General features: G+C 40.0%; 1 protein-coding gene across 2 annotated transcripts; it reads right to left on the bottom strand.

Annotated features, from left to right (window-relative positions):
- Positions 1-1,718: 1,718 nt before the first annotated feature.
- LOC135547562 (zinc finger protein 148-like) lies at positions 1,719-11,796 on the bottom strand. 2 transcript variants are annotated; one of them, XM_064976673.1, is made up of 7 exons: positions 11,585-11,796; positions 10,524-10,832; positions 10,183-10,311; positions 9,851-9,974; positions 9,598-9,681; positions 9,357-9,475; positions 1,719-9,102 (listed from the first exon to the last, which is right to left on the bottom strand). In XM_064976673.1, exons 2-7 carry the CDS (start codon positions 10,806-10,808, stop codon positions 7,456-7,458), a joined length of 2,388 nt encoding a protein of 795 aa, XP_064832745.1. In that variant the 5' UTR covers positions 10,809-10,832; positions 11,585-11,796; the 3' UTR covers positions 1,719-7,455. The 2 variants fall into 2 exon arrangements, with proteins under 2 accessions (XP_064832745.1, XP_064832746.1); XM_064976674.1 differs by having other exon boundaries at positions 11,589-11,796.
- Positions 11,797-15,023: the final 3,227 nt, after the last annotated feature.

Below are 15,023 nucleotides of genomic sequence, written 5' to 3'. Positions count from 1 at the left end.
ACTGACTGTGCTAGTGGCAGACTCCACTAAGCTGGCAGGCTGGCTAACAGCCTGCTGCCTGGCCTGCACCCTATCTCATTGTGGAGCTGGAGGAGTTAGAGCCCAGTCTATGTACGCAGATAAGATGAGAGCACCCCTTCAGCTAGGATGGAGTCCGTCACTCCTCAACAGGCCAGGCTTGTGGGTGAGTCCCAGAAAGAGAGGCAATTATCTACAAAATATATCTTTTGGGAGGGGCAGAAAACAGTGAAAGCACTTTAACAGTGAGTATCTAGTCCCCCCCCATTTAAAGGGATCATAAGTATTTGGACAAATTCAATAAAATGTAGTTAAAAGTTAAGTATTTGGTTACATATTCCTGGCACGCAATGACTGCATCAAGCTTGTTGGATGCATTTGCAGTTTGTTTTGGTTGTGTTTCGCATTATGTTGTGCCCAATAGAAATGAATGGTAAATCATGTGTACTGTATACTTTTATTATAAATAGGAATAGAATGTTTCTGATCAAAATGCTAATCTCCCCTGGTATAGGTGATTTGTATGTTTTTTTACTTTCCCAGGTAAATTGACTGAGAACACATTCTCATTTACAGCAACGACCTGGGGAATAGTTACAGGGGGGATGAATGAGCCAATTGTAAACTGGGGATGATTAGGTGGACATGATGGTATGAAGGCCAGATTGGGAATTAGCCAGGACACCAGGGTTAACACCCCTACTCTTACGATAAGTGCCATGGGATCTTTAGTGACCACAGAGTCAGGAGAACAGTTTAATTTACCATCAAAATGACGGCACCCTACATAGGGCAATGTCCCCAATCACTGCCCTGGGGCATATTTTTCTTTTGACAAGAGGAAAGGGTGCCTCCTAATGGACCTCCAACACCACTTCCAGCAGAATCTGGTCTCCCATCGAGGGACTACCCTGCTTAGCTTCAGAAGCAAGCCAACAGTGGGATGCAGGATGGTGTGCTGTTGGTAATGGTGCGAGGGCATGTATGGGGGGGGCATGATCTTTGGGTGAATGTAAATTTCTTACTCATTACATTTACATTTAAGTCATGATCTTTCCAGAGCGACTTACAAATTGGGTGAATCCAGTGGAACAACTTTACAATTACTAAATACTCATCATCATTATTCATGAATTTATCACAAGTAGACTCCAAGTTGTTGAGACATCTCAAAGATGATCAATGGAAAGCTCAATTTCAAGTCTCATGGCAAAGGGTCTGAATAGTTATGTAAATAAGGCATTTCCATTTTTATTTTTGATAAATTAGCTAACATTTCTAAAAACCTGTTTTCACTTTGTCATTATAGGGTAGTGTATGTATATTGATGCATGTTTTTATTGAATCCATTGTAGAATAAGGCTGCAAAGTAACAACATGTGGGAAAAGGGTCTGAATACTTTCCAAATGCTCTGTACATTTCGGTTTTGACCAGTGACAATTTAAAGGTGTGTTGCTCTGCTCCAAAAAGATACAGCTCGGCTAAAGTCCTTTGTTAGTTTTAACCAACCTTCAAATAGGCAGTTGTCAGCAATTGGGTTTTAATGACATATCAAATTCAGAAGTGTAATTTGTGTATTTTATATGCCTCATCATGGAAAATAACCGAATCAATATCAAAGCATTTCTTCAATAAATAATATATACCTATAATGAACAATTATATAATTATTATACTTCCAAGAAACCAGTAGGCCTACTGTATGGATAATTATTTTTATTTGGAAGGACATGATAAAGAATCAAAAACCAACAATTGAAGAATCAGATTTTTCACAAGTCCATATAATATATTGCATAAATCTAATAGAACTTTACTGAAATAAAATAAGCTACAATTAAAGCAGTACATTACATATAATATCCAGTTCAATCGAATCGACAACTAAAAGACCATGCAAATCAACATCTTGCTTTTGATCAACCATCTGTGAAATATAATAATTCATCACAACTTGACTAACAATGAGTTTACTATCCTTCCTTCTGTAGCTCAATGATAGAAGATCTGAGTCAAAATAACTCCGTCTCAAAGGAAGAAGCTCTTGTCCACAACTGCCAAAGAAGCTCAACATATCCAAAATCAAACAATTATCTGATATTAACTGAGGACTGTCTGCAATAATGACTATATGACATACATACTTCAGAGCCTTTTTACAAGCAACATATTTTTCAAAAATAGAAGAAAGCATCTATCAAAAAGTTTAACATTTATACTTTTCCCCCCAATCTGATGAAACAAGTTTCATTTTTTCCCAGCTTATACAAGGACACTTATGGTCAGTTTATGGATAGGGGGTTACTGTAAGTGGTGGAACTGTCCCAAAAATGGGTTGCTTTTTCACAACCATAAGAGAAATCTTTTCAGTTCCCTCGGTATGCAGTTGAAGAAGGAACATATTGGGTCTCAAACTTATACTGTAAGTTCAAATCTAAGATAGTCGTGGAAAAGTACACATACAACTATACACCGTGCTTTTGAAAGGGCTTTCTTTCACCGGTGTACAGTAGGTTTAGTTGAAAACTTAAACCCATACAATCAGATAAACGGAGCCAAAAATGAAATGAAAACAAAAAAGAAAACATTTTTCACATCTCATGATTGACTACAGGTCAACATTTCAGTTATATGCCACAACATTGAATAATCTTTGTTTTGTTGATGAATTTACGAGGATGATGCCCCAGTTATTCTTCAAACTGACAGTCCAGTCCACACTACAATACTGGAACTATTATTTAATGTAAGGATGGGCGGACTTTAATTACTGCGAGTCAAATCATAGCTGGTCAAAATCCCTAATGAGGGAAATAAATTTTAAAAAATAGGTGGAAAAAACCTATGGTTTCACAGAACATGAAGTGACAAACATTAAACTGCATTGAAAATCTAATGAAAAGTGGCTCCATAAAACATTGTACACCAGTCCTCACTGTAGCTACAACCATCAGTTTGTCCAGAACTGAAAATACACAAGCCAAAGATATTCTACTTATTTACAGCAGAGATACCAACTATCTATACATTGTACAGAGGGAATGTTTACAGGGTAAAGTTTAGTAGCTGTTGAATCCAGAACGAGGGTATTATTTGTCCCTGATTGTCAGAGCTAGCATTTGATGTAAAACACAATGTTGACATAATATAACTAACGTGACATCAATTCTATAAGCAAAACAATTTAACTATAAAAGACATGAACAACAAAGCACAAAAAGAAAGACATCATGCAAGACAAAATAGCAAGACCAAAATGACTAAGGCAATATAACGAGAAAAATAATTTCAAACCATTTCATTTTGTCAAGGTAACTTTCAAAAGTGGCTGTTATTGTGTTTCGCTTCACATGCAACAATTATATCAATCTGTTACAACAAATACCATAGAAACCCAACAATGCAAGAGAGTCAACAAAATATATCTCAAACCTTTTCTGTAACCTCTGCCAAATATGCACAACTATTCAGAAAGGTAGGCAGTGTGTAATACAGTAATAGCTATAAAGAAATAACCATTCACTTAAAATGTCATCGTGCAATTCAAATCTTAATTTTCAGAACTTTCTTAGCCACTAAAAGCCATCCTACCACTTTTGCTAATGTGAGAGCACACAGATAAAACACCCTAACAATAGATTACCGGTAGATACAACATTTATCATATCTGTGCTACAAAAGATAGAAAATCGGAAGAGATGCCAGTGGTCAGTCTTTGCTGTAATAGCAAGAGGGGTAAAATGTTTGAAAGGGACGTCCTTTTAAAGAGCAGAAAGTTCCACTTTCATTGTAAATAACTTTGAATTGGGTTTGTTTCAGAAAGTGCAGATGGGGCTAGTATATTTAATTGACAGACACCAAAAATGACTATGAAACATATGGGGATGGCTGGAAATATTTAAAAAAGGCACTGATGACTAATAAAACTAATAAAGATATTTTCCAGGACAGGAGCCTAAATGAAAGACAAACTTGAATCTCTTACAACTATATGTGCAATGTAGGATATAAAGTACTGTGGAATGGGCAATTCTCTTACAAAAAAGAAAATTACATTTCCAGCAACAGTTTTTATGTGAGTAAAGTCAAAACGTATAAAATAATCACGATAGTTGTGATGGAAAGCAGAAGTTTCAGTACAATTCTATTAATGCCCACAGATAATGTTCGTTCAACATGGATCTTTTTGTGTTGGTAAAATATATTAGGCAAGAAATGTCAGTGGAAATGCCCTTACGTGCAAATATTGATATAAGAACCATCATATTGAAGTAAACTTGGGAGTCATGGGATGATATGTTGTGTGGTCCTCCCACTTCGACTCGTCGGGAAAGCATGCAGTTTATTAGGCTACAGATGAAATAAGTTATGAACTTCACAGGATGGTGAAAGTGCAAGCTTGACGTTGTTTTCCAATAAATATATTGAGTGTCTTATTCTGGTGACATGATGATCTATGCTTGGCTGCCATTTAACAAATATTCTTGCTCTTATCCATAATTTCATCATGTAGATAGCCAACCCGCACTGTGTCTGCGAGCTGTTGGCTATAGAGAACGCATGCAAAGACCAGAGTCGGAACATTCCCTATTTAATAAAATTTGGGTGGGACAAAACAAACAGTAGAGTTGAAAACGCGATTTTTAATTTTATCTCAAAAGTTATGGGGACGACGTCATCACGCACAGCCTTTTATCCACAACAAGTTAATTAGTTGTAAACATCTCTGGTGGGAAAATGTGCATATTGTTTTTAACGCAGAGTTTAGAATATTCACATGAAAATCTGTCACCAACTGGATGGAAACCTACCTACGCTGACATACATTCACCCGTAATAAAGTGATTATTTGATATAACTTTACGGGGTGATTTCCCTCTCTACTCATGGATTTTTCCCCTTGCGGTCTTCACCTGCTACTGGAAAAACAGCCGTAAGACTAACAACACCTTCTAGAGACTTCAGCCTCCAATGACTGCTTAGATTGATACATCTGCAATGAACCATGATTTGTTTCCCAATAAGTGCATGCAACATAACTGTAGAACATGTCGATGACCAATAAAGCATTTAGGTTCTCATTTGAACCATGATCTAAACCCTAAAAAGATCATCAATTAACCTCACTTAAGGTACATTGTGCAAACATAATTTAATATTCAGACAAATTACATTTGTTTAGTATCTTTAGATTATTTAGAATGGTCAAGACCAACCTATTTCCATCAAGTACTATTGATTTGGATGAAGAATGACATACACTATATGCACACACAAAAGTATGTGGACACCCCTTCAAATTGGTGGATTGGGCTATTTCAGCCACACATGTTGCGGACAAGTGTAAAAAATCTAGCACACAGCCATGGAATCTCCACAGACAAACATTGACACTCACTACCGAGTTCCAAACTGCCTCTGGAAGAAACATCAGCACAAAAATGGTTTGTTTGTCAGGAGCGTCATACTTTTCCATGGCCGAGCAGCCGCACACAAGCCTAAGAACACCATACGCAATGCCAAGCGTTGGCTGGAATGGTGTAAAGCTAGCCACCATTGGACTCTCGAGCAGTGGAAATGCGTTCTCTAGAGTGATGAATTACGTTTTACCAAATGGCAGTTGACGGATAAATCTGGGTTTGGCTGATACCAGGAGTACGCTACCGGACCCAATGCATAATGCCAAATGTAAAGTTTGATGGAGAAATAATGATCACAGTCTGTTTTTCATGGTTCAGACTAGGTCCTTTACTGTAGGGAAAACTTAAGACTACAGCATACAATGACATTCTAGACAATTCTGTACCTCCAACTTTGTGGCAACAGTTTGGGGAAAGCCCTTTCCTGTTTTAGCATAACAATACCCCCGTGCACAAAGTGAGGTCCATACAGAAATGGTTTGTCAAGATCGTTGTGGAAGAACTTGACTGGCCTGCAGAGCCCTGACCTCAACTCCATCGCACAACTTTGGGATGAATTGGAAACCCAACTGCGAGTCAGGCCTAATCACCCAAAATCAGTGCCCAACCTCACTGATAGTCGTGGCTGAATGGAAACAAGTCCATGCAGCAATGTTCCAGCATTTAGTAGAAAGCCTTCCCATAAGGCTGTTATAGCAGCAAAGGGGGGACAATTTCCATATTAATACACAGGATTTTGGAATGAGATGTTTGATGAGCAGATGTCCACATACTTTTGGTTATGTAGTGTACTTCATTCCACACCAACCACCATACATTTCTTCCAGGGGAGAGCTTTGAATCAAGTGACTTTAAACTAAGACTTATTAAATCAAAAGATCAAATACAAATAAAATCAGATTTCAGGCTACACACCATGAAAAAGGAATTTAGCAAGCAACTGAAGAAAACATTCTTTACATAAATTTGAAATGAATTCTGTTCAGATAAACTGAAACGAAAAGGTCTTACAGCAGGTATACTGTACATTATCAACAAGTGGACAACACTACATTCAGCAGTTATATAGTATGACTTTAGAAGAATCTCAGAACTGTTATATTGACATGGCCTACGGTAACAGGCCCCGTATTCATAGGGCCTGAGAGTAAGAGTGCTGATCTAGGACCAGCCACCTTGCCCGACGACTCACCCCAAATGTATTTCCGCTGCCTTATCGATCGCTACATACATTCTGTCTAAAACCTACATCCTAGAAGTTGTTTGTGCGACTTCAAAATGAGGGGAGTTGTACAAAACAAATTCAATGGCAATTGGGTCATCCAACAAATCTAATCAGAGTATCACAGTTGATAACATCACGTTGGCTGGCCCTAGCACAACTAATTGGTTTCTGGGACGACTTAGACAGGTCAGAATGTGCTTGCATTCTACAAATCATTGGGGGAGGCAAGCGATGTTGATTGGTAGCCAGGCAACCCCCCCCCATCCATACAGTCTTATTCATTATGATCTAAAAGTAAAAACTGATCCTAGATCAGCACTACAACTCCAGATGCTTTATAAATACAGACCCAGATATCTGGTGAGAGTTAAAGAAAGAAAAATGTGGAAGAAACATGATTAAAGTCAATTAGAAAATGAAAACAGAGAAATAATTATAATGTAAGAGTTATTACTATGCAACCAAATCCTTTTCATTACACCTTTGTGGCTTACATTTCTGAATTTACAATCTAATAAAGCCCATGAGTGCTTTTCCCCCGCAACCCAATTACATATGGGAAGGTGCTTCTCATACAGATATCCCCCCTATTTTAATGATTAAATTGACCATTTTAATCTAACAGAAAAGTATATGTATATATATACATATATATATACACATATATATATTTTTTATCACAAATGCTTTGAGCAACAGCAACCTTTGCAGTGTAACCTATTTTGGCAGAACAGAGGATATGTATATGAAAGTGCCTTCCAAAATGATCGCAGAAATAAATAAAAATATCCTCAACCAAACGTTTGACTCCTTGTAGCATCAGGGGAAGAGTTCAATTGAGACCTCGTCTCAAGGGAGAATTCAGAGAAGTCTGTTCCATGACTTCGCAGACTGACTTGTCCATTGGCAATAGTAAATTGGGAGGTGATTCCAGAACGTGACGAGGCCTGGAACTGTGACCGGAAGTTCTGATCGAAGGTGCTGATTTGAAAAGTCTGATGCAACCCTTGAGCATCAGTCTTTTTCGAGGATGCAACTTCCTCCAGAAAGTCTTCGGTTGGCGACACAGCTGAGGGGGTCGTTTCGTCCCCTGAAAATGAGAAAGAGTGCTGGGAATCCCCTACAAGTAGTCCAAAATGGGGTTTCTCCAAGGTAGAGCGTAGTGGAGAGTTCATCCCTGACCTACCAGTGGTAAACCTGCTGGGGGAAGGGTTCTGTTTCTCTGTGGAGAACAGAGGCTGGTTGGAGAGACTGGGGCTCTCGGTGACAAAGGTAAGACTCTGGCTGCTCAAGTAGCTATCGTTCTGGCTGGTTCTCTCCAGTGCTTGCTGAAGGAACTTTGAGTACTCATGCAGGAGGCTAGACTTCTCTGCTGGTGGGGCTTGAGGGTTACCTCCCAGGCTCTCTACCGGGCTGGCCTCAGACACATCCGAGGAGTTGATGGAGATGCTGGAGGTCACCTCCGTGTCAGCCACACTGAAAGAGATATCAGGTTGCCCATTGGCCTTGTTTGAGTAGTGGTCCAGGAGAGTCTGGAGAACCTCATCCGGGAGAACGTTCTTGTCGTGGTTGGACTTGATCTCGACGCTCAACGGCTGGGGTTCCAAGATGGTGGTGGGAACAGTTTCGTCGATGACATCGGCCACTGCGGCTTGTCTAATGGAAGGCTGGGACGTGATGCTGCTTACATTCAGGGCATAATTGCGGTTGTTGGACAGAGTGGCCTGCTGGAGATACCTCTTCTTCTTCAGGAACTGCACTGCATCATCGTAGTTTGTGCTGCTGGATGCTGGTTTCGTCTGCCCTCCTTGGAGAGCATCTACTGGCTCCAGGTCAGAATTGGCCACATCCACATCCAGAAGACCTTGTTTGTCCACGATCTCAAACGTGTACCTGGTGATTTTGCCATCTTCAAAAGAGGACAAAGGGGACAGACTCACAGGTGGTTCGGGTTCAGTTGGTTGCTTCAAACTCCTCTTGGGGACCTTCTTAAGGACCAGCTTGGGAGGATGAATCTCCTCAGGGGAGAGATTCTCCCCACCCAGCCCCAAATGCTGCTCGCCGGACGAGTCTGGAAGCTCCACAGAATAATCTGCCACAACATACTCATCTTTGACCACCTTGGAGGTAACTGCATAGAGAGGTAGACATTCGATTTTGTTAGGTCTTTGCTCCACCTCCTTATCCATGGCGCCAAAAGAAGAGACCGTGGCAACGTCTTCAGTGACAGCAGCTGAGCATTGAGACTTGTCTGAAGTCTTCAAGCGTTTCTTCTTGGGCAGCGAGCATTCTTTGGCAGAGAAGGAAAAGCCCAGAGATTCTGTGTTGCGCAGGAGTCCTCCATCTTTCCCCGCTGCTGCAGCCTTGTGGGCTTTCCTCTCCTTCATCTCATGGCACATGCGCCTGTGCTTTAGAACCCGGTCAGTTCTGGAGAAGTACTGTGGAAAACAAAACCGAATGGGTTTGTGGCATACATGGATAGTAGTAGAATAAATGTTTTTAAAGAAACGTCTGCATGCTATATAAACCAGTTTTAAACTAGAATTTGAACTAGTGATGTATACTATTTGTGCCATCTTGGTAACTCCTAAGGTCATTGTCTATCATGGCAAACCATAGGAGTTGGCTATACAGCACAAACAGATATGGGACCAGGCCATTGAGATGTGCTTTGATAACATAAATAACCAACCTGGTGGCAGTAGTCACATTGATAAGGCTTCTCTCCACTGTGGGTCCTTCTGTGCCTCTCCATGTGGTATTTCTGAATGAACCTCATGCCACACTCCTCACAGCGGAAGGGCTTCTCACCTGACAAAGTCAAAGGGACAGCTCATTCTGTGGGCTAGTAACATCAACATTCAACAGGTGGGATCTTTGACTAACCATTGGCTAACATAGTTCAATCACAGCTTCGTGGGGCATTCTCTTACCAGTGTGGATTTTCTCATGTCTCTGGAGAAGGTACTTCTGTATGAAGCGCATATCACACTGGCTGCACTGAAATGGCTTCTCACCTGAAACCAAGCAAGTTGGTCAGTTAAACCATATTTTTCTTGCTTCTATTCAATGGGAAATTGTGTTAGTTACAATTTCTGCATAATAAGTAGGCTTACAGCATAGGGCCTAGATCATAGTTTTGTTAATTTAATGTAAAGCAAGAGGCTTGACTGTCATAAGACATACCAGTGTGGATGAATACATGTCTTTGTAGATGGTAGTTGGTTCGGAAGGCTGCGTTGCAGTGCACACACACATGACACTTTGGACTCTGGAGACCCAATGACCCATCCTCATTGATGGTGAGAATCTAAACAAAGAGAGATACATGGAAAGACAAGGACCAGAAATGTGTCAATTCACAATTTATTTACAACTGAAGCTGGGTGAGCCTTCACAAAATAATAATAATGGTTTTCATGTTGCTTGTTTTGGCAGTCCCAAAATAAATATGTAATCTGCACAGACCATGTGGTTATAACCTGATTCAAATGCAAAAATGTATTATACATTTGCACCTTGGCAGGAGAGCGCTGCTTTCGCTTCTTCTTCTTGTGACACTCTGTGAGGTCTCTGGGCTGTTTTCTTTCTTTCTTCCCCAGCATTAGTTGATCAGAAGTCAGCTTCAACTCTTGTTTTATGCTTACCTACAAAACATTGTTTAATGTTTGAATTGCACTGCTTAAAGTCAGAATGATACTTCGCTCAATGGGTGAATCTCAAAAGTCTTCAAAATTAAGACCGGGAGAAGAGAGGAAGTAAGGAATGAGGAAAAACTTGAGATTCACCCAGTGTCACGATTTACAGCATGTATGGCAAGAAGACTGGCAATAAGAATGTATGCATGACATGGACTCACAGGCAGCTTGTGTGAGAGTCTCTGATTCATTCCCCATTCCCTGCCATTCACAGTCTCCTCATGTACCACCATCTCATCAGTTGGGATCAGGTCATGGGACACCACTGAAACCCCTGTCAGGTCATCATCATCCTCTTCATCATCGTCTGCTAACAGGGGGTGGTGATCTAACCCCCGCTCGCCCAGGGTCATGACGACTGGACCTCCACCCCCTAACCCCACACTCTCATCCACTCCCCCACCACACTTCAGCAGCATCCCCTCCAGCTTGTCATCAATGTTCATCTTAACTTAGAGGGACCTACGTGTCTGTGGGGTCAAATGAGGACAGAAGTATTAGCTAGCTAACGAGTTACTGTAACTTAGTTAAAGACAACGAAAACATTTAGCTACATTTAAGAGGGGTCATCATTGAGTAATCTCGGGTTTAGCTGAGTTACCTAGATGAATAACTAACAAACAAAACCTTTTTTGTCAGCCAACTGAATAATTACTGTAGCCATAAACAATCCCTTTAGATCAAAATAACACAGCGAGCGTTAGCCTACTAACGTTAGCTAGTTTTAGTACTACGGCGGCTATTGTACATATTATGTTGTTAGCTAGCCTAGCTACTACTATGTCGCTATAAAATAAATTGAGTGGTCAACTAGCTGACTAGCTAGCTAAATGAACTACATTTAGACGTTAGATGTTAAGATGATTGGTAGCTTTAGCTAGCTAAACAACTGTACCTAAACAAGCAACACAACTAGCCAGCTAACGTTAGATAGCTATCAGTGTTGACAGGCAACGTTAGCTAGCTTGCTAACTTGGTTATCTGTAAATAGCAAACGTTAGCTAGCTAGGCCTGATCAGAAATAACAACCCAGAAGATCTGGTAAGAACTCAAGTCAAGATTTAGGTTAGCTTCACTCAAGTGAAATCGAGAAGGAGCTAATGCACGGCAGAAAACTGTTCACAACTAGCTAGCTGTCTAGATAACGTTTCTAACCAAATATATGTATTACTAACGTTAGCATTAGCTAAGATAGCTAACGTAACGTATTTAGACTGCTTACCTACTTTGGAGTCTAATAAGGTCGTTTAGCAGTCATGGTTAATCTGCAAAAGTGTATCCGCTGTGTGATATATGCCGCGAGAGAAAGAAACGTCACCGCATTTGGCCCAACTGCAGTGCATGGGGAATGTACGTTATACTATCTAGTTTGCGTTGTGATGTCGTTTACCTGTAGCAAACATTTTGTAAGTAAACCAAGATAGACCACAACGTGTCGATTCCAATGGGAACAAATGAGTCATAGTGGGCAGAACCAGCAAGAAGATGGGCAGAGCCAAGCATAAGGTTGCGAGATCCTATTGGCGTGTTCTAGCACAAATCTGCATATGTCCATTAGGGAACGCCTACTCTGTAAAGTGCGCGAGTGCAATAACTCAATTGGTCTTCTAAACCTTCTAAACAACGTGATTTTAAAAATCGTTTGCAAATGGTAAAGTCTCCAAATCTCAGTCCACTCTTTTCATAACATAAATTAGTTTGGGGAACAGAACACTGTGTTTAGATCAAAAGTTTCATCAATGACAAAATTTGAAGAATTTCGCCCAAAATCCATCTCGTTCCATTTTCTCTCACGACCCGCCTTCAGGTTTTCGCTCACTACCATATTTAGTAGTGAGTGGAAATGCCAAGCGGATGCTTCACATTTATACATCCAGTGAAATATCTGTCTCATTGTTCTATCTGTGCCTGTAGTGACTCGTGGAGCAAGCACTACAGTGTGTGTTCAGCAGCCCTTTTCTACATATCTTTAGCGCGCTCGCACGCAGAACTAGAATATGACTACGCTACTATTTGTTCCCAAAACACGATGTTTAATGCATTCAAGAAACAGAATACTGTTTGACAGATAGTCATATCAAAACTTCCTCATTAACAAAAAATAAAACAAAGATTTGTTAAAGAACTTACTATTAAATCAATTCACTAGTACACAAATTAACCTTTAGCTACTACATTAATCTGATTAGAGCACAACTGTATCACATAAATCACAGAGCAAACGGGGCCTAAAAATGTAAATTGATTCTCGAGCATTTATTACCAAAACACTATTTTAAGTTAACAACAGATGGCAGCATTCACTGAACATTGATTGCTTCTGTCTGATAAACGCATAATGGAACAATGTGTATCTTTCAGTCAGCCTCCTTTCCTTTCCCATAGAAATATATACAATACCAGTCAAAAGTTTGGACACACCTACTCATTCCAGAGTTTTTCTTTATTCTTTATTAATAGTGAAGACATCAACACAATGACATAACACATGGAATCATGTAGTAACCAAAAAAGTGTTATTCAAATATATTTGAGATTCTTCAAAGTCGCCACCCTTTGCCTTGATGACAGCTTTGCACATTTCTTGGCATTCTCTCATCCAGCTTCATGAGGTGGTCACCTGGAATGCATTTCAATTAACAGGCATGTCTTGTTGAAAGTACATTTGTGGCATTTCCTTCCTTCTTAATTGTGACAAGGTAGGAATGTTATAAAGAAGATAGCCCTATTTGGTAAAAGACCAAAACCATAGTATGTCAAGAACAGCTCAAATAAGCAAAGAGATTACTTTTTCATTACTTTAAGACATGAAGTTCAGTCAATCTAAATTCAACAAATGTTCAAGTTTCTTCAAGTGCAGTCGCAAAAACAAAGCGCTGTGATGAAACTGCCTCTCATGGGGACCGCCACAGGAAAAGAAGACCCAGAGTTACCTCTGCTGCAGAGGATAAGTAAATTAGAGTTACCAGCCTCAGACCTTGTAGCCCAAATAAATGTTTCAGAGTTCAAGTAACAGACACATCTCAACATAAACTGTTGAGAAGAGACTGTGTGAATCTGGCCTTCATATTTGAATTGTAGAGTGAAGGAAAAGCTGTAATCAAAGGGTGGCTACTTTGAAGAATATAAAATATATATACAGTTGAAGTCGGAAGTTTACATACACCGTAGCCAAATACATTTAAACTCAGTTTTTCACAATTCCTGAAATGTAATCCTAGTAAAAATGTCCCTGTCTTAGGTCAGTTAGGGTCACCACTTTATTTTAAGAATGTGAAATGTCAGAATAATAGTAGAGAGAATGATTTATTTCAGCTTTTATTTATTTCTTCACATTCCCAGTGAGTCATAAGTTTACATACACTTAATTAGTATTTGGTAGCATTGCCTTTAAATTGTTTAACTTGGGTCAAATGTTTCGGGTAGCCTTCCACAAGCTTCCCACAATAAGTTGGGTGAATTTTGGCCCATTCCTCCTGACAGAGCTGGTGTAACTGAGTCAGGTTTGTAGGCCTCTTTGCTCACACACGCTTTTTCAGTTCTGCCCACAAGTTTTCTATAGGATTGAGGTCAGGGCTATGTGATGGCCATTCTAATACCTTGACTTTGTTGTCCTTAAGCCATTTTGCCACAAATTCAGAAGTATGCTTGGGGTCATTGTCCATTTGGAAGAGCCATTTGTGACCAAGCTTTAACTTCCTGACTGATGTTTTGAGATGTTGCTTCAATATATCCACATAATTTTCCTCCCTCATGTCATCTAGTTTGTGAAGTGCACCAGTCCCTCCTACAGCAAAGCACCCCCATAACATGATGCTGCCACCCCCGTGCTTCACAGTTGGGATGGTGTTCTTCGGCTTGCAAGCCTTCCCCTTTTTCCTCCAAACATGGTCATTATGGCCAAACAGTTCTATTTTTGATTCATCAGACCAGAGGACATTTCTCCAAAAAGTACAATATTTGTCCCAATGTGCAGTTGCAAACCGTAGTAAGTTTTATGACGGTTTTGGAGCAGTGGCTTCTTCCTTGCTGAGCAGCCTTTCAGGTTGTCGATATAGGACTTGTTTTACTGTGGATATAGATCATTTGTACCAGTTTCCTCCAGCATCTTCACAAGGTCCTTCGCTGTTGTTCTGGGATTGATTTGCACTTTTCGCACCAAAGTACGTTAATCTCAAGGAGACAGAACAGGTCTCCTTCCTGAGCGGTATGATGGCTGCGTGGTCCGATGGTGTTTATACTTGCTTACTATTGTTAGTACAGATGAATGTGGTACCTTCAGGCATTTGGAAATTGTTCAAGGATGAACCAGACATGTGGAGGTCTACAAATTTTTTTCTGATGTCTTGGCTGATTTATTTAGACTTTCCCATGATGTCAAGCAAAGAGGCCTTGAGTTTGAAGGTAGGCCTTGAAATACATCGAAAAGGTACAACTCCAATTGACTCAAATGATGTCAATTAGCCTATCAGAAGCTTAAAGCCATGACAATTTTCTGGAATTTTTCCAAGCTGTTAAAAAGGCACAGTCAACTTAGTGTATGTAAACTTTTGTGAAACAGAATTATAAATTAATCTGTCTAAACAATTGAAAAAAAAAAAAAATGCGTGTCATGCACAATGTAGATGTCCTAACCGACTTGCCAAAACTAGTTTGTAAAC

The sequence above is a fragment of the Oncorhynchus masou genome, chromosome 10 (assembly GCF_036934945.1).
Source record: "Oncorhynchus masou masou isolate Uvic2021 chromosome 10, UVic_Omas_1.1, whole genome shotgun sequence".
Lineage (NCBI taxonomy): Eukaryota > Metazoa > Chordata > Actinopteri > Salmoniformes > Salmonidae > Oncorhynchus > Oncorhynchus masou.
This window is presented reverse-complemented; position numbering and strand designations above follow the sequence as displayed.